Consider the following 20,892-nt stretch of genomic DNA (forward strand, 5'->3'; position numbering starts at 1 on the left):
TGGATACTCACAAATTTTTTCCCCGGGGCCGTAAAGTGTGGTATATAATACCCAAAGGTCGCATTAATGCCAGCATTGTTGGGCTTTGTGAGGCGAGGGGTTAAGGTGGGTGCTATCCTCCGTTTGGGAGATCCAAGTATAACAAGCATGTGCAATGCAATAGATCTAGCATTTACACAAGTTTGAGCTATTGACATTGCAAATGACAATGCCTTTTATTTTTGTTTTTAAAACACAACAAAAAGGCATTGTTATTTACAATGCCAATAGCTTAAACTCGTGTAAATGCGAGACCTATTGCATTACATATCAAAAATGTGATAAGAAGTGCTACATCAAAAAAACAGTCAGCAAATATTCTAAAATGATGACTTAAAGACAATCTGTATCTGATAAAACTATTTTGGCGATGGTTCGGATTTAAGTGGAATTTTATTCACGCTTGGGTCGAAACTCTTTTACAGGACTTACCACAAAAGTGTGGCAGGTGCAAGAGAGAAACCAATGACATGCACTATGCTGGGGTGTGTCCCACATAGCACACCCCTGTCCAATACAGACACATTGAAGACTTATTGAAAGGTCAGTGCGTTGTGTGCCATTTTATTTCCTATTTAAACCAGCTGTCATTAGTGGGCCGGTACACATGTGGTTCAGACTGCTTCCCATGCATGCTAATATTTTACAGTCCAGCTCTGATCAAGTGGCACTTTTTAGTGAAGGGGTGTGAATTACATACTCAGTTCCTCATTCCCCAAGCTTCGTGAGATCATCTGATATCATACTCAGCCCACCGCTGACACCAATAGGCAGGGTGCAGAATAAGTTTCTCTGTGGAACGTTTCAATGTATCTATATATGACTTCGCAAACGTATTCTTTTGGTCCTTCTCAATCGCATTGTTTGGGAGGTGGAGGGCAAGTACGGACACATTTTGTATAGACCTTGGGTACAGTGCACTGACATGTATATTTTCATTTCCGATACCTTTATGAATTTATATTTGGACTTGTACACGCTTGGATAGCATTTAAACAGACACGTGCATGTTGGTATGAATTTACTTTAAATGAGAAATCACCACCAATAAAAACAAGTTGTTGCCACTTCTGTCGAATGGCGGATTTCAGAACTATTTATAGAGACGCACTGCATTTTTCCGAGGCCCGTGCAGATGCGCAGCCAGAATACGAGCTCTTCACATGGAATAAATGTGAAAAAGCAGCCGAGGCGATACCATGAGTGTAATGAGTCGCCTTTATGTAAATGTGTTGCGTCGCATCCCAAGGTGTAATTAGAAACAGATGGCCCCCTAAAGCTCGCTCTGCAGAATAAAACAAGTGATGAACTAAACAGATGGCCCCTCTAAGATAAGAAATTGCTTCACGACAGCTGTGAACCAGACGATCCAGTCCGGATGGGCCGGACGAAAAGGGGTAAGGGCGGCAACCAAAAAGGCTCAGTTCCAATTGGAAGCCAGCGTTTTACATAAACGATGATGCCAGCCAATGAAATTGAGGGGCGGGGCTTCAAGTCCCCATCTGAAATCTTGATTACAAGAGGTCTCGCAGAGCGAGCAGTGTGTTGCACTGCAACGCTACCCGAAACCTATAAAGTAAGTAACTTGGATGAAATAGAATTGCACAATGCGAAACCAGAAAACCTGGGATCAGTCCTGACTTCCCCCTTTGACCACATTGTGTGATCCCAGACAATGTTCTAATTTCACTCTGTCTTCTTTTTCTTCATTATGACTTATAAGAACACCTTGAAATACATGAGTTCAGGATATGTTCTGTTAAACACCACCTTTTGTGTTACATTAAATAAACTATAATGTTGTCCATGTATAATAACAACCCAGACCTCCCAGGAGGTTGTACATGACAGCTTACTTTCCTCTTAGTTCACTATTGGCTTTGTTGTCAGGATGGGCAGATGTATGAATGTTTCTTCATTCATTTTTGAAAACTATCAGTTTTAAAAATACTTCTGAATGCACTTATATAATCGTATGTACTAAGGCAGTGGTTCCCAAACTGTGCGCCGCGGCACCCCAGTGCGCCATCGAAACTAGCCTGGGGCGGCGCAGGCACAATTGGGAATTCGGTGCTTTGAAGGGGATATTGAGGCGCGTGCGCGTGCATGACTGAAATGAAATGGCGCAGCAACAGTTCTGAGATGGCAGCAACTCAAAACTCATAATAAGACCACAGGAAAGGACTGGGTGCTTGGAGCCGGAAGACATAATCTGAATTCCTTGGACTAGGAAAATCGCTCATCGTCTGCTCATCCGACGAGGTCACATGCATAGAAACTTCTCATACACTTGCGGAAACACTCTGCAGTGCAGCAGATACCACAGCAGTGGTGGCAAAGCACAGGCGTTCCCTCATCTCACGGCGCCAGTTTAAAGGGAGACCTTCACCCTTGCCACATGCCTTTCAGGCATCAGTGTAAGTAAGAAACTAAATCAGCCTGTGAACATAGTTGCATTCTCCACAGATATAAAGTAGTTGCTTCTATGGCTCCACTAGCGGGAAGAGCTGCTCAGTTTAAGCCTTGTTTAAGTAATTTTTATTTTAAAAAAACACGAGCAAGTCATCTAACGAGGTCATTTAAATACCGGTAACAAATGTTTGTAAGATAAAAGGGCAACATAGGACACTGAAGATTTGCTTCAATAATAGAAATAAGGAAGTGCGAGCTCTTTGAAGTGTGCACACGTGGTAGAGTTCAGGGGAAGGCAGAGTATAAATGCCTTTGAAGTGTGGCCAAGCAGAGAGTGGCCATATTTTACTCAAAGACTACTAGCCTGTCTGTCACACAGTAAGTACAAGAAACCTTTTTTTTTTTTTTGCAGTTTTATTTTTTATTTTATATAGCGCGAACTCGACCCTAAGGTATTGTAGTGCTTTACGTGAGCACCAGTTACGCTAAACAAGGATACATTCATTTTTTGACAAGCACAGGGATATTAAGTGGTTCTCCCAGGTAAGAAATGGAATATTGCTGTGCCTCCTTCAAACGTAATGCATTAACTACACTTCTGTCAGCACGTAGTGATGGCACAACTCCAGCCAATCAGAGCAGTCGGTATTCAAATATGCCTCATAACCAATAGAGGTACAGCAGTACCTTAACTGAGGAGACCACATTCCCGGGCTTACAAATAGAACATAATGAGGACTTATTCAGGACCATTTACAGATGGGCCACATGCTGAGTCAAGGTATGTGTGCAGCGACCTTTTACCTTCCAACTCCTACTTGCCACAATACATCACCCAGCGCTCAGACATCTACCCAGACACTCATTGCGCGCTTCACCCAACACATGGATAATGCTGGTGGGTAATCGCTACTGGATGCACGCCCGCACAGTTCCCTATGTAGCCTAATGGGGAGCCATGGCCAACGGCCAATGAGTCAAGGGAGCCGCTGGTCTAAAAAGTTTGGGAATCACTGTACTAAGGAGAAATACATCTGCTTGTTAATGAAATACACTTTTTCATTTTGAAGAGACTTTTTCATACTTTTATACATTTGTTGCAAAACGTCTAAAAAAAGAATGTTTTCTTAAGTGGTGCAGAACGTCTTATTTGCTTCTGTTTTACTTCAGTTAGTGTAACAATGCGCCTGCTGTTTATTTGAACATGTGGTGTATGCATGAGCATGCAAATACATCCCCTGACGAGGCACTCCGAAATGGCTCAAAAGGATTGATTCCAAAAATTGTTCTTTTGAAGATAGTAAAGTTTGTATTGTTTCATAATAGTAGTATCGCAGTTCACACTGATATTTACATCATATCAATGGCGGTAATTTGGTGCGTACATGTTCATTTGTAAACACGAACTCCAATGCATTTCGGGCGTGAACGCCCTTTATCAAGGAGAGCTGAAAGAATGAAAACGGGCCCGGGTTAGGGTAAAGGAAATGAGTTAAAACGAGATATACAGTGAATTAATAAAGTTAAGGTGCCGATCAAGTAAAGTGAATGTTCTAGGTTTACACGCACGTGGTATACTGTGTGGGGTGATCGAAGGTAGAGGAATAGGGAGGTGAAGGGAGGTGAAAGAAATTAGGGATCGTCAGGTGAAAAAACGGGTGCATGGACGCTATGCTGGGTAATCGTCATGCTTCGGCGGTAGGCAAACAAACTTACTTCAAAGGAGACGCAAGAGCGCTCGCTATTTCAGTCTGCCGGTTTGAAAGTCTCAATGTCGTATCACCCGAGTGAGTGAGAACAGAGTGGCATACACGGTTAGATGGTAAAAAAAAAAGGAAATAAAAAATGGAAATAGAAATAGGCCTAGTGTGGTGAATTCAAATGATAAATATAAAAAAAGGACTACATGAAAAGTGTGGGGGCCATCTTAAAGTGATGAAGTCAGGCAGGATAAAGGCGTGAAAGGCGAAGATCAAGATAAAGAGCAATGGAAGAACAACTATAGGAAGTAACACAAACATGTCAAAGTTATAAATAGCAGCTGTATTCAACACGATCATTTAACCCGTGTGGCTTCAAAGTCTGTAATCGGTACATCCATTCAAGTTCTCTTTTGAGAAGAAACTTGCGGTTGTCAGTGCCTTCTTTGATGTTGATAAGTTCCAGTACAATAAATCGAAGTTGTGCAACAGTGTGATGACACTCATGAAAGTGCATGGCAGCATTGGATTTCTCTTGTTTTGTGCGAATGTTTGATTTATGCTCATTCATGCGTGTTTTGATTTTTCTTTCTGTTTTGCCGACATACAATTTGCCGCAAGGGCATTTCAATGCGTAGATTAAATTCTTAGAATCGCATGTTGCATTGACTTGTAGTTTGATGGGGGTGTCCTTTCATAGGATGTTGAATGATATTACCTTTGATAATACCATTACAGTTGTTGCAATTAAGGCAAGGTTGTGTTCCTTTATAGACTGTGGTATCAGGCATGGGTTTAGAGAGGATTTCCTTTAGGTTCTTACTCCGAGTGTAGGCAAACAGCGGAGGAGTTTGAAAAATGTCCTGGAAATCAGGCTCCATTTGTAAGATTGGCCAGTGTTTAAGGATGATTTTTTTGTATTTATTGCTGGCTGTGGAGTATTTGGATACTAGGACCATGCGTTCTTCTACTTGTTTGGGTTGCTTAAGGAGACTGTCTTGTCTGGTAATGTTTGTGACTCTGTTTTGAGCTTCCTTAAGGATGTTCTCAGGATATCCTCTGTTAAGAAACCGATGATGCATTTCCTGGATTCTGTTGTGAAAAGTTTGTTCATCTGATACGATGCGTCTGAGGCGTAGCATTTGAGAAAACGGCAAGTGTCTCTTGAGTGATCCCTGATGGAAACTGTTAAAATGTAGTGTATTGTTCCGATCAGTGCTTTTTCGATGTAAATCGGTGCTAAATCCATGTTCAGTGATTTTGATGTGGACATCAAGGAATGATATCTCTGTGTCACTTATTAGCCATGTCAGTTTAATGCGTGGATCTTTGGTGTTGAGTTCCATTAAGGCTTTGGTGAGAGAGTCTTTAGTGTCAGTCCATATGAAGAACAGGTCGTCAATGTATCGACCATACATTTTGATTTTGTCATAGAAGGTGTTGTTGGCATATATGTACAAATTCTCAAAGTTCTCCATATAAATATTGGCGTATGTCGGAGCAGCACAGTTTCCCATAGCCATTCCGGATAGTTGGAGATACCATTGGTTGTTGACTTGGAAGTAACTGTGGTATAGTGTGAACATCATGAGCTCCATGATGAATGTTTTCATAGGTGTGTCAATGTTGCTGTTGAGAAGGGCTTGTTCAATGGCTTCTATTCCTCCCTGGTGGGGTATGGAGGTATATAGCGAGCTCACGTCTGCGGTGCAGAGTATAAGAGAGTCATTGTGATTGAATCGAATCTCACCTAGTTTAAGCAAAAAGTCTGTCGTATCTTTAATGTAACTTTTGGCTTTCATGACCAATGGTTGGAGATATTTGTCAATCAGTTTACCTGTAGGTTCATGTATGGATCCTTTGGTTGAAACTATTGGCCTGAACGGAGGGTCAAGCAAGTTTTTATGTATTTTTGGGCTCATGTGGATTGTAGGACTCTTAGGATGTTCCAGCAAAAGGTAGTTCTTGGTGCGATCTTCAATAGTCCCTGTTTGATGAGCTTTTAATACGATGGTTTGCAACGTGTTTTGGAAATCTAGTGTGGGATTTTTGTCAAGTTGCATGTAAGTGGAAGAATCCTCTAGATGTTCATCAAGCCGTTGATTGTACGTGCTGGAGTTTAGGATCACAAGGGCGCCGCCCTTGTCGGCTTTAATGCATTTGATTTGCGTGTTGTTTGCCAAGCTTTTAAGGGTATCACGGTCTTTGCGTGTGATATTCTTGTGTTTGGTAGAAGATTTAAAATTGATTTTTGTCAGATCGTTGCGTACTAGAGTCTCAAAAAGGTCTATACACTTGTGGCTATTTGGCGCCTGGTAGGTACTGGGTGGTCGTAGTCCCTTAAGTTGATCACTCTTAACACTGGTGTTCAGGGGTAAGGTATTGTCAAAAAAGTGACGTAGTTTGAGTTTCCTTGTAAACTTGAAAGTACTAACTTCGAGTTCAAGTAAGTTAGTCTGTGTAACGGGGTTGAATGATGTCCCTTTCTCAAGGAGATCCATTTGATGTTTTGAAATTGGGGTATCAGAGATGTTGATAACTAAGTGGGCTTTTTCGGTTTCAAGTCTTTCTTGGTTACTGTGCTTCGGGTTGTCGGAGGGCTTTTTTCCTTTTCTTTTCTTTTTGCTCCGCCGGAGTCTTCGGTTACTTCTGGGTCTAATCCTAAAAAAGGAACCGCAGATGGTTCTTCTCGTCTTGTTTGGGACGTGGACGCTTGTTCTTGAGTCGAAGTGTGACTGGCAGTGGTTGTTCTAAAGGTTTTTTGTTGAGGACGATTAGAGGAATCACTTCCGGACGATGATGTGTCAGTGTTTGTATTAAAAGGCTTATTTTGTCGTCGTTGGGCATAAACATCGGCCCAGGAGTAAACTTCGTCTAGCTTGTAATCAAGCGTGTCTCTGCGGAACTTCCTGACTTTGCGTTCATTGATTTCTTTTTGATGTTTATCAAGAATGTTTTTGATGTCTTCAAGTGTGGTGGTGAGCTCTTCCGGTGTCAGGAGATCTTTCAATTCACTATCGATTTCCTTAATTTCTTGTTCGAGATCTTTTAAAATGCCAGAGAGTTCTTCCACGATGAGAAGGATTAGATCCAGGCTGCATTTGTTGAGTATTCCATTCCATTTGTCTTTAAATGTCTTAGAATTCTTAATAACAGTTAAAAGTCGATTTACTCTAGCAGTGCACCACCAATATCTCTCCTTCCTGCTGTTTATTTAACATCTTACTGAATATTACTGCTCAAGCATGTAAATAAACAGCAGCCCATTGCAGTTGTTCTGCTGGGGATGCATGGTATGTTAAAAAGTTTTATAACGCGCACAGATTACTCCAGGCGGAGTGTCCCGGCAATAGGATTGCTATCGTGACAGGAATGGGAATCATGAAGAGATGGACTAGCTGGCAAGAGGCCTTTAAAAGAAGAGAACGAGAGACAAAGTAGCATCTAATGCTAAGGCATTAGGAGAAATGATTTTGTCTAAACAGCAAGGTTTTAAGTTTTTCCTAAAAGTAGCCTCAGCTGGTTCTTAAGTGCAAAGGGAGAGTATTCCATAACCTGGCAGCGCAAACACCAAAAGATTAGCCACAGATCCGGGCTTTCCTAGCCCTCGGAATCACCACAAGTGCAGTAGCCGAAGATCTGAGGCAGGGGGCAGGTAAAAATGGTTTTACTAGGGCACACAAATAGCGAGTTCCTCTGTTGTGGAGGATTTTATGACAAAAGCACATAGCCTTGAGGCTGCTATACTTCTCTTGAGGTAGCCAATAAAGTTCTGCCAAAGTCAGAGACACATGTGCTGCGTTTTGCACTCTTTGCAGCTTCTAGATTCTGTTTTTGGACACTCCAATATACGAGCTGGTGCAATATTCCAATCTCGAGACTACAAGAGCCTCTTAACCGCCTTCCTCGCGGTCAAGTGAAGCAGATCAGAAATTTTTGCAATCATTTTAAGTATGGCTAAACATTTTCCAGCCAAGCAGGAAAGATGGGCACGAAAACATATTCTGAGGTTCTTTACTTTAGGCTTGGGGCTGGTTAAGGAGCCTAATGTCTCCAGCCACATGCCGAAGATCATACTGAGGGTTGTTTCCCAACTATGAGAACCTCCGTTTTCTTAGTGTTAAGTTTTAGGCAGCTGGAGCTCATCCATTTGGCCAGTTCTACCATACATGATTTGAAGCGTGTTGAAGACTCTTCCTCATCCTATAAAAGAGTGATAATCATCGGCATAAGAATCCGTGGAGACATTGTGTTTGCCGATGACATCTACCAGAGGGGTGCATACAGATGTTAACCCCTTCGCTGCTTCTGATGGCCAACGGCCGTCGCGTGCACTACCTCCATAGTGCTGCACAGGTCCGTTGGCCATAGCAGCTCTGCCCACTGCGCTAAACTGCGGCGGAATTGCCGCGTTTAAGCGGTTAAATAGCATAGGGCTTAGCATAGACCCCTGGGGCACCCCCTGGGCCAGGGGAAACACTTACGAGGCATATGGGGTCTGGACTACCTGGAAGGTATGATCATGAATAAAGGAGGCTAGCCACTTAAGAGCAAAGGAACACCCCCACAACTGCGGAGCCGTTGAAACAGCAAACCATGAGAAACAGTGTTAAATGCTGAACTTAGATCCAACATTATAAAGGCGGAGGTGAGTCCTTTATCTGCCACCGATCTGAGAGATTCTGAAGACGATAGCAGCACTGAATCAGTGCTGTATTGAGCACAGAAACCAGATTGAGACTCATGCAGTAAGTTGTTGGCTTCTATAAAATTAGTCAGTTGGGCATTGACATGTTTCTCTGCAACTCTGGTGAAGAACTGGAGAAGAGAGATGGGTCTGAAGGTTTCTGGTATGGCAGGTTTGAGAGAGGGTTTTGAAGGAGAGGCTTTACGATTGAATGCTTTCAGTGTTTGGGCATCGTACTGGAAGCCAAAGAAAGTTAAGAAGGTTACTCAATCGAGGCAGGATGGATCCCATAGATAATTTCATGATCTTTGGTGGAAGGAGGTTGGGGCAGGGTCCTTGGGGGAACCTGATTTAACCCTTGTTACCAGGGAGGGGTAGACTAACCTGGAGAGTCCAGCCGCAGTGGTTGTGACCCTCCCCTTCGAGGCTTCCTGACTACCAGATTCCCTCCCTGATTCTGGAAATGAGTGATAAATACCAGACACCTTGTCTTGAAAGAATTGGGTAATGGAATTACATCTCTCAAGAGAAAGGGTAGCCTGTAGGGCGTCCCGATCTAACAAAGTCAAGGATTTGACAATGGAGAATAGTTCCCTTAAGGAATTGTGTGCAGAATCAATTTTATCAGTGTAGAAGATCCTCCTGGAGGTGCAAATGCTTTTATAGTAGATTCTCAATGCAGCATGACAATCCTGTTTACTGCTGGCACTCTTCCTTTTTGCGCCAAATGCGCTCCAGTTATTTAAAGGATTTTTTTTAAGGCTAAGAGCTCAGCATTAAACCATTTCCACAGAGGGCTTAGTTCTTCGTGCTACAAATTCCTTTAATGGGGCAACCATTTGAGGGCCCCAGTAATCTAATTGTCCAAGAGATGGTTGGCTGATTCACTATCTTCGCCAAGATGAAGCTTATTGGATGCAATGCCTCCTTAAAAACTGATGAATGAAATAGTGATTTTTACTGAATCACTATTTTGGAATCGCAAAATATTTTGCGATTCCTCAACATTACTTAATAGAGATTTGGTAAATAGCGAATTGCTATTAGGTAATGTGACTCCAGTAATTCCTATGGGCCTAGAGGCCCATAGGAATGAATGATTTTGTATTTGCTAATTTGTGATAACCAAATTGGTAATCGCAATTAGCGAATGGAAATCCAAGGGTGCCTGAGGCGCCCCTAAATCACCTCCAAAAAAGAAAGCATGCACATGTAAAGCATACATGGGACTTTGAAATGCATTTTTGTGCATTTTTCAAAGTATTCACATGGATACCATCAACTTGAAGTTGATGGTAATTAGTGTTTTTTAAATGCACAGTTTGCATTTAGGAAAGGCTTCTCGCATCTGCATTAGGATTCACAAATTGCGATTCCCTATTTACATCCCAATTTAGGGAATCGCAAAAAAATTACGATGACCTAAATTGCGAATCAGAAAACCTTTCATGCATTAGGAAATGCCTTTTTGCAATTGCAAACAGATGATTTTTGCGAATCGCTGTGTTTGTGATCGCAAAATAGCTTGCTGCATGTGCCCATAGTTCCTGCCAGTCCTGTGCGTCATGGGTGGACTGGGGAGCCCTAAATGAAAGGTGACCAAATAATGATCCAACCACGGAATGGGAAAAGGAGTTCCAACAGACGGGGCCTGTCAGCTGACAAAGACAGGGTCCAGCAGATGACCTGCAACATGCGTCGGGCTGGTGACCCGCTGAGACAGTTGAAGAGTGCGAAGGTCTTTTATAAGTGAGGTAGCCAGACGGGAGCTGGCGTCCTCAAAATGGATGTTCAGGTCATGTGAAGGTGAGGAGGGCCGTACTTTGAGCGTCACTGCTCTAAAATATCTTTTAAATGTACAATTATAACACATTGCTATAAACACCCGCCCACAACCTGACTCACAGACACCTACAGGTGACCTACTTCACAGTATGTGGTATTAAAGAGGTATATGTTGCCTGAATACAAAATTACGAAAAAAGAACATCATGGGAAATTAAATTAAGTTAAACTTGTAGAATGTAAACAGAATCTACCTGGCTCACATGGATTGTCTATATGGTTTGCCCAGCCATTGTTCAGAAAGTCTCGGCAATGACGCTGAACATCCTGTGATTCTGGGCAAATCACTTAATCTCCCCGTGCCTAACAAAAATGAAAGTAGACTAATGTAACGCAACTGGTGCTATGTAAAGCGCTCTGATACCCGATTCGGGTCAAGTTCGCGCTATATAAAACTCTATTAAAACAGGGATGTGTTCCATCATTGGATTTTAGCTAATGTGGCGTTCTGTAAAATGAATAGGACCTTGTGTAATGTAGGTGGTGCTCATGTAAAGTGCTCCAGTACATATTAGGCCAAGTTCGCGCTCTATTAAACTAAAAAAATAAATTCAAAAAACCTACTACCTGGTCTCGGACCTAGAGGGACTCACCTCACTTAAAGGCCTGGGTGTGTCCCGAAAAAGGCATTCATCCTCATGAAGCACTCAAAAGAGCCACACACTGCAGGTAATTGCATGCTTTAGGACACAACTATGCTCTCAAATAGATGTTTTTATTTTAATGTAGTTTGTGTTTTATACAGCACAAACTATAGCCAAAGGATAGCAGAGCGCTTCACATACAAACAATTATTATACATAAGCAATTTAATTTCTTTAAATTGTATTGAGCTTAGAGCAGGTTGCAAGATGCTGGGTACAATCGGGCAATAGTCTTTTCTTTGAGGGACTTCCTGTAATAAGCTGAAATTGAATGCAAGCCAAGAAAGAGTCCGACGTGGGCATCCAGATCTTCTTTGATCATTTCACAATTTTGCCAATCATGCTTTGATTTGGGGTGCTGAAGTACCAAGTACCTCCTTGCTCTTTCAAGAAAGTGCATTTCCTCCACCTGCCTCCACCACTAAACAGATCCTATTGTCTTGATGGCTCTGAATAGGAGGCATTGTAAGAATTGCCTTGGAAGCATTAGGATTTCTAAAGACAGCAGGGATAAAACTGAGGCTAGTAGATAACCTAACCACTTTCAGACAGGCATTAAAACAATCACTTGCTCATTCTCCTACCATGAATAATAAAATGACCACCACTTTTAGTAGCCTTCAATGAGGGCCTCTAGGGTTTCTTCTGTTGTTGACTCTACTTACATGTGTCACTTAATATTATGTGTTGTAAGTAATTTCTTGTGTGTTTTAGTTACTGAACATCATGTGAAGTTTTGCATTTTGGTACCCCTTTTTATCCATCTCTGCTTGACTTCATCAGCACCATTTAGTGGCCAAAAGGTGTCCAGAATACTTTCTAAAAAGAGCACATATTGATAATGATAAATGAACAAAAGAAAGCATTGCTCTACTGTTCAAAGAGTAACTTGTCGTATTGTAGAGAAATATGAGATGCTCTATTACATTGTCTTTCTAACTGGCAACGCTGTTTATTGTTCTACATTTATGCCTAGGTTAGTTTCATGTGTCGTCTTTTATGTGGGGCAGAATAGGTGGCCAAATTGTGAAAACTTCAATATATTAAAACCAGTGATAAAGCAAAATTAATTGATAAGAAGCGCTTTTTGTTATGTCTGATTCCTTCTCGACTCAATGAGGATTATTTAGCATCGTAGTTCAAGACAGGAAACTGCAGGTTTCGATCAATAGTTATTGTGAACACTTATCAACATCATATTATGGCACAGAGGCCAGCAGGCCTTTCTGAGGAACTTTTAATATGCAGTGCTTATGGCTTGATACCAATTCATGGAGACCCTCTCGTCTTCTCCTTTGCCACAGAAACAAACAGATGTGAATATGACTGTTATCTAGAGAAAAGAAAGTAATGTGCGAAGTGATAGTAATAGAAAGACAGACAACATTATTTGAAATATTTACACACCCATCAAAGGATATCTTTTACTGAATAGAGTTGCTTACTGAATTATATGACTTTCTCTTCCAGGCACAGGTTACGTTCCAAGATGCTTCTACCTACTTCCCCGACGCGGAGTGGAGGCTTTTACAGGAATGGCAGAAAGAGCTGTATGTTAACGTGATGAGGGAGATTCATCAAGCCTTGACGTCACTGGGTAATGAGATACTGTTTGTCAGTGTTCTGATGTAGAAGATTCCTCCTATCTTGGATCCTGATCTTCTCTCTTAGACGAGTGCTCAGGCTGGGGGACGCTGTAGTATACTCTTTGTGCAAGTGCTCATGGCATGGTTATCTGGGGGTAAATCCACACCAAGGCGCTGAAGGTAGCAGCGGAGATACAAGGTGCTGTAAGAATGTGAGCAGGAGCATGATAAGGAGCACTCAAACTAGAAAAGCTGCAAATAATGAAGACAAGCCTGCGCAGTTGTCTATGAAGTAGCAAATAGTGGGCTTTTACTAGAAGAGGCATATAACTGAAACGTGAAATAATTCCCAAAAAATCAATTCTTATGCCTTGCATATGCTTCTGTTTGAACGTAATCAACGTACAATTTAGTCATTCAGATACTTTTGCTACTGCTAAATTTGCCTTTGACATGGAGCGACCTGGAGTTGAGAGTTAAGCTGAAAAGCAGTAGTACTGGTCACAGTGCTAGGCTTCACAAATCCTTTTATGCAGATCTACCGTCTTATATGAGATCAGACTTTTTCCTGTTCCACTAGACCGAGCTAGTATGTTTGTTCAAATTTGCTGTTATCCAAGAGTTTTTAACATACCTGCAACAATCAATAACATTATTTTTCTTACCTTAAAGACAGTTAAGGCGAAATACAGTTTCTAAAAAACAAACCTCTGAAACATGCTGCTCCCACTCTTGTGCACTGGGGCACTAAATCAGGTCTTGGGTCCTTATGCGATGACATAAAAACTTGTCAAACACTTGATCAGTATAAGCGTAAACTACAGACCACAATTCAGGGAGTCAACACAAGATTAGATTCTCACATCCGATTTGGATGATCAAGAGAGCCCTCACACACTGACCTAGTCAGTGTCATGCTTCATCATCGGGCCCCACCGACAGAGGCCGAGTGCCTCTGTGGTGTGCTACGACGCCAGAAAGACTGCGGAGCAGGTTTTTTTGTGTGTGGAGGGCGTGCTCTTAGTTACAGTGAAATTTTAAAAGTGCCTGAAGCAAGGGTATCGAAAAAAATATTTAATAAATGATCCCTGAGGCACAAAAATAAAGAGTATTACGTGTCTGTATTTATATGCCAAGGTTCAAGGTTGGTGAAATACAGAATATACTCAGTTCATTACAGTCAACATGTTTCAGCCATAAGGGTGGTATATTACCGTGGCATTCATCAGGACTATACCCCGGCGGTATGGGCTCTCTAATCACCCACCCTAACCTGGGGACGTGAAAGTGAAAAGTTGTGAAAAAAGTGCATAAAAATTATGGAAGAGTAAAAATACTCAATTCCAAAAATACTCCGTAATTTTGGAGTGTAACTGCACCTGTAAAATAAGGAAAACACATAGACAGACAGAAGACAAACAAAAACAATGTTAGTATAAGCCTTCCTGGCTAGTCACAGTGCTCCATGAAGTGTGACTCAAGTGGTGAATCCCAAGATAAACCTAGATTTTATGCACCATCCAGATAGCCCCTAAGGATGATAGCAGATATCTCTGGGAAGTGCTGTGCTAGAAAAGTGCTATTTACAAGAAAAACGATTAAAACTGGGGGATTTAAAAACGCAATTGCGTGTACTCCTTATGAAGGGATCAATGGACCTAAAAGGTCTGTGCCCCTTCAAGTAGGTATTAAAAGGTTCGTGTCTCACTTTCAAAAGGGGCGCTACTCGCACCATGGGTCTCGGGAGGGGATCGGAGCGACCTGGCACATCCTGAGGACAGACAGAAAATATATATACATATGGTATTATGGCGACGCCCAAACAAGTACTTAGCTCTGATCACAGAAGGCGTAGCAGTATGTGCGTCTCATCGTAACTCACGCCCTCAGCGCTTCCGACCCGCTGATCAACCTAGTCATGACCTCCAAACCGGACCCCGAAGATAGACAACCGGGGCCGGTGGACTTGTTTTTAAGCACAGCGGTCGCGTGTGCGCCCTGTTTCCGGGAGGGCGTGTCAGGCCGAAAGAGAGGCTCGAGACGCACACGCCCACCTACGCTTTCTACGTCTCGCTCAAAGCGAGGCTAGGAACACGAATGACAGTTCGAGGCTGGGCAGTCGGCTAGGTCCTAGAGGACCGGTCGCGTAGTAGCGCTAATTGTCAATTTTAATGCCTAACAGCACGTAGTCCCGGAAACAGGGCGCACACGCGACCGCTGTGCTTAAAAACAAGTCCACCGGCCCCGGTTGTCTATCTTCGGGGTCCGGTTTGGAGGTCATGACTAGGTTGATCAGCGGGTCGGAAGCGCTGAGGGCGTGAGTTACGATGAGACGCACATACTGCTACGCCTTCTGTGATCAGAGCTAAGTACTTGTTTGGGCGTCGCCATAATACCATATGTATATATATTTTCTGTCTGTCCTCAGGATGTGCCAGGTCGCTCCGATCCCCTCCCGAGACCCATGGTGCGAGTAGCGCCCCTTTTGAAAGTGAGACACGAACCTTTTAATACCTACTTGAAGGGGCACAGACCTTTTAGGTCCATTGATCCCTTCATAAGGAGTACACGCAATTGCGTTTTTAAATCCCCCAGTTTTAATCGTTTTTCTTGTAAATAGCACTTTTCTAGCACAGCACTTCCCAGAGATATCTGCTATCATCCTTAGGGGCTATCTGGATGGTGCATAAAATCTAGGTTTATCTTGGGATTCACCACTTGAGTCACACTTCATGGAGCACTGTGACTAGCCAGGAAGGCTTATACTAACATTGTTTTTGTTTGTCTTCTGTCTGTCTATGTGTTTTCCTTATTTTACAGGTGCAGTTACACTCCAAAATTACGGAGTATTTTTGGAATTGAGTATTTTTACTCTTCCATAATTTTTATGCACTTTTTTCACAACTTTTCACTTTCACGTCCCCAGGTTAGGGTGGGTGATTAGAGAGCCCATACCGCCGGGGTATAGTCCTGATGAATGCCACGGTAATATACCACCCTTATGGCTGAAACATGTTGACTGTAATGAACTGAGTATATTCTGTATTTCACCAACCTTGAACCTTGGCATATAAATACAGACACGTAATACTCTTTATTTTTGTGCCTCAGGGATCATTTATTAAATATTTTTTTCGATACCCTTGCTTCAGGCACTTTTAAAATTTCACTGTAACTAAGAGCACGCCCTCCACACACAAAAAAACCTGCTCCGCAGTCTTTCTGGCGTCGTAGCACACCACAGAGGCACTCGGCCTCTGTCGGTGGGGCCCGATGATGAAGCATGACACTGACTAGGTCAGTGTGTGAGGGCTCTCTTGATCATCCAAATCGGATGTGAGAATCTAATCTTGTGTTGACTCCCTGAATTGTGGTCTGTAGTTTACGCTTATACTGATCAAGTGTTTGATCTGACCTCTCTTTTCTTGTTTTTGTATGACTAACCGGGGACTAAGAGAGTGCCTCATTCTCCCTACCTCTCCTATTGTTATTGAATAAAAACTTGTCAACAAAGAAAATATTGGGGAAAAGTCAAACACTTGAAAAGAAAGATCTGAACTTTAATACATATTTTAGCATGTTCTGATGGGGTCTCTTAATATTTCCTACTCATACTTATACTGTGAGTTTCTGGACATTTATCTTTGTCTTTATACTCTTGAACCCTTTTCGGCTTAACTTGCTCTGGTAGTGTTTTAATATCTGTTTGTGATATTTGGTATGCTGACCATATCGTCATTAGATATACATCATACCTCCGTCCACTCCACATCTTATCCAACATTTGCGACTTAGACATACATGCAATATTATTTCATTTAGGTATACTATTGATCATATACTACTGTTGGACCTTGGCCCTTTTTGCAGGGTTATCCCCAAACTTTTTGCTGCCTTCCTTTTATTTTTCTGACCCTCTTTTTGTTGGCTTTAGGACTCTGAGCACTTTACCACTGCTAATCAGTGCTAAAGTGCACGTGCTTGCTCCTTTAGCGAGTGCTATATTACGAATTGCCTTTTATGCACAGAAATGTTTTTCATGATGCCTGCAACCTGTAAGCTTTGTTAGGTCGAGCCTAGCACAGTACGCATGCGCTGCTCTAGGAGAGGGCCTCTTGGAATCACTTCAGACTTCTCCGTGTGGGTCGGACTCCACCCACACATTTTATTGGCCATTGCGTGTGGCTTTCAAAAATGAAAGCACACAAATGGCCAAAGGCGGGTGTATGTCCCGCCTTTCCTCTAAACGTTCACTCCCATGGCCTATGGGTCTTGGTAGCGAGCGGAGGAGCAGCAGCACGCAGTGTGCCAGCTGCATTCCAGGATCAGGTTACTAATTAACCCAGCGCAATGGCTTTAACTTTCGCGAGCGCGCTTGTTTTTCTTTATGGTACCTTTTTATTTGTTTTTCCTGTTTTGTTTTTAACCCGTTTACCGCGGCGCAAATTCCGCCGCAGTGCGGGCGTTCTATTAGGTGGGCTGGGCTGCTTCGGTTACCGGCCGTGCACAGCACCAGGAAGGTAGTGCTCGCTTCGGCCGTTGGATCTGACGGGAAGGGCTGGTTCGGCAAGGGCCTAGCAGCTTGGGAGCCTCTTCAGGAGTAGGGGCCAGCGAGAACCAACCCCGGGAGAGTTAGCAGACTGAGGGAGGAACTCGCTCCGGGCAGGGACGACGCTGGCCGTTAGGCCCTAGGGCAGCCAGAAATGTCTGAACGCTTCTCCGGGAATCTCTACCCCGGGGGACTGCGGGCTGGCCTCCATCCTCCTTCCTTCTTTACCCCTGCTGCTGCTCCCTACCTACTCCTCTGAACCCTGCTTTCCTTATCTCATGTTTGGAAGTTGAATAAAGTCGTGCAGACGGGGGTGGGTTCTTTTGTAAGTAAGGCGGGAGTTGGGGTGCTATGATGTGAGCTTTGCTTGGAGTTATGGAGGGAACACACGTTGTTGCTGGGGTCCAGATGCGAGTGAGTGACGGCCCACAGCACACCCAGCCCAGATGAGTGACAGTGACCTGTGTCTGCCACGCCCCAGCAGAGTGCAGTTCTCACCCTTGTGTGTGATGAGTGAGTGATCCCCCTCTGCACAGTATTCGAGTACTCTGCTTACTTTCACTCACCTACCTGCACATAGTCGTTCATGCTTACTGTTGGAACCTGAGATGTCAGGTCACCTAAGGTAGCCCGGCCTAGGGTAAGGCAATATCAACAAAGGCACATGTGTGAAGGTTGCAAACCACCCAGCAGTAAATCCACGCAATAACACACAAAAAGGACACTACACCAATGTTGGAAAAATATGATCTGGTTTATAAAAATAATATCTCTGCTCTTTTGTTTTCAGAAATCACAATTTAGGACATTTCAGTTTGTCTTGAAAATAATAATTATACTTTTAAGCTGCTGAAGCATATTATCGTCCAGCATTAACAGTGCATTGCATTTAGTCAGGAATTTTAACCATATCTGGCAGGTAACACTAATACTTTTACAGTTCAGATGAGCATACACTGTACTCTGCTTAACTCCTCCCTGAACTCAAGGAATTCTCAGATTTCCACCACTTCCCCCTGTGGCTAAATTATTAGTTGCAGATCTGTACTCCCCAGCCCAGGTTATTGGCCTCCTCAGCAACTCTACTCCTCCAGAGGTCAAGCTGTCATGAATTGTCAAGTACCAGAGGATTAATTAGATCCTCAGTCTCCTTTCACCCCTCGGGGATATCATAGGCTTCTTGAATCTGTCAGGTTTGAGGTTGTGACACTCGTTTTCAGCCCCTCCACCCCTTTCTCTCAATCAGTGCTGCACCAGCGTGGGAAAGAGACAGACGATCAGGAGGCCTAACCAGCTCTCCCTCGCCACCCCTTACTCTTCCCTGCTTACTTGGAAGGGTGGGCCAGCAGGCGGTTCTTCCGCTCACCCTCTTTACTTGTGAGACGCTCTTCCTCGAGGATCGGCCTCCCCGCCCCCTCACAGAGGAGCGGAGGCCCTATCAGGTGGGAACTGAGGCGCTGTTACGGGGAACCAGCCGCTCGACGGAGCTGCTTTCTCCCCCCCAGGATCTGTCCCTCGGCGCTTCAATCGACCACCAGCCACACGGCGGAGCCGCCTCTTCCTCTCGGTTCTCCTCAGCAGTGGGAGACGATGATCTCTACACAAGGATACTTCCGCGCATGCGCGGGGGTTCAGAGTCTCGGCCCCAGCAGCTGCTCAGACGCCCTGACGCTGATCAGTGTCTCCGCAACGGGCCTGCTCGGTCCTAGGCCCCTCCTGTAAGGCAGAACCCGGTTCAGTGGGGAAGAAGCGCGGTTGCGCCGGACATGGACACTTCGCCCTATCTCTCTCGGTCCTATCGGAGCGCTGTCACAGAGCGCGGTAGGCGCCCCCGGGGTCCCGCTCACGGTGGTAACCTCTCAAGACTTCTCAGGCTCAATGGATCCTGTCTCCACACTCCACCACCTCGTCAGACAGGAGATTGACTGTCCACTATGAGTCCAGACACCGGTAAGAGAAGCCCAGCGCTACCCAGGCCAGGAGCTTACTTCTTACCCTAGAAAGGGAGGGGGGTCCAAAGAGGGCTCCTACACGATAAGCCACAGAGCACTTTTCTAGCACTAGACCACCAACCCTCCTTACTGGACAGACATAGGGGCACAGGGGACCTCTTAATTCAGTTCCCAGTGCAGGGTCCTTCTCAGCTCCACAGACTACTGGAATTAACCCCCTCACCTAACTGTCCAGGGTCAGCAGGATGAACTAACTTGGCTAGGACAACAGGAATGGGAGGTGGAAAAGCCTTGACAGAGGGCTACCCTTGTAGAGCAATCCACCCTTCAGGATCCTACCCCTACCAGTCCTCAGCCTTCACTCTAGCTGCTCCTCACTGACAGACCAAAAGGCTGTCCAGCATTCCGCCTTTTATAGGCTGACCCTCAGGGGTCCAGAAGGGACCAGAAGGTTCTGGAACGCACTATTCTACTCTATGGGACAGGTTCCAGGGTTGGCAGTTAGGACAGTTGGTAGCCACCATTTTGTGACTCCAGCTATTTCCCTGTCAGAAAAGGCCTCTAGGCCTGAGGTGAAAAACTATGAAGGGGGAAAGAACACCTATCCCCTTGACCAACACCTAGAAAAAGCTAGTGGACACAAAAATTAATAAGGGTATGAGGGGCAAAAGGGGACAAAATAAATAATAAATTGGAGGGACTACGCAAAAAGCCAGACAGGTCTAACACTCACCCACTCTCAAACACGCATTCACTTGCTCATTCACTCAGTCACACAACCACTCACAGCAGGGCTCATTCACTTCCAAGCCCAATCGCTCATCCACTGGTTCACTCATTCACACGCCCAATTACTCACTAAATCGCGAACTTAACTGGCATAAACCCATTACTCGTCCCTCACTAAGCTGAAGGGTGGTCCCAAAGTCTCCAGGTGACCAACAGGAACCCCCCATGTGGCGCAATGGCCAGTGCTGCCAAGTTTGGAACTGGGGAACCAGGTACCAGTCTCCGCGTCGGCTCAACATCCTGTGATTGTGGGCAAAACACGTAGATCTATCTCCCTGTGCCTACGACTTCGGTACCCGGGTAGCTCAGGGGCCCAGCCCTTCCTCCTTGGAACTCCTCCGACTGACCGTAACCTGGTGCAGCCTGCCCCCACACCCTTGGCACATGCCCGGGCAGCAGCGAGGAGGCGGAACTGCCACCGGAAGAGGAGCATGTCCACAGGATGCTCTCTGACCATCCGGGATCCGCCTGCACCACTGAGGTTAGAAAGTACAGTGCTGGGCATACATGTGAGTGTGCAGACCGCAGTTAAGTGTGAGACGTGCATTACAGTATGATTCCGCGTTCCAAATCCAGGACCCCGTCTCCCTGTGGGGCTGCAGCTGAGAGGGGCAAGTGCACTCCGTTGGCCACCAGCCACCGGCTGCACCGCTGTCCCTCCATAGCGCAGACATTCCCCTTGTATCTGG

General features: G+C 44.4%; 1 protein-coding gene across 1 annotated transcript in view; it reads left to right on the plus strand.

Moving 5' to 3' along the window:
* The window catches only part of LOC144770910 (uncharacterized), a 135,796-nt gene that overhangs the window by 1,397 nt on the left and 113,507 nt on the right, over positions 1 to 20,892 (plus strand). The window contains exon 2 of the mRNA XM_078655709.1: positions 12,798 to 12,924. Within this exon, the coding sequence (XP_078511835.1) occupies positions 12,798 to 12,924 (127 nt within the window). The remainder of the gene's footprint in view (positions 1 to 12,797; positions 12,925 to 20,892) is intronic.

This window comes from Lissotriton helveticus, chromosome 7 (assembly GCF_964261635.1).
Source record: "Lissotriton helveticus chromosome 7, aLisHel1.1, whole genome shotgun sequence".
In the NCBI taxonomy this organism is placed as follows: domain Eukaryota; kingdom Metazoa; phylum Chordata; class Amphibia; order Caudata; family Salamandridae; genus Lissotriton; species Lissotriton helveticus.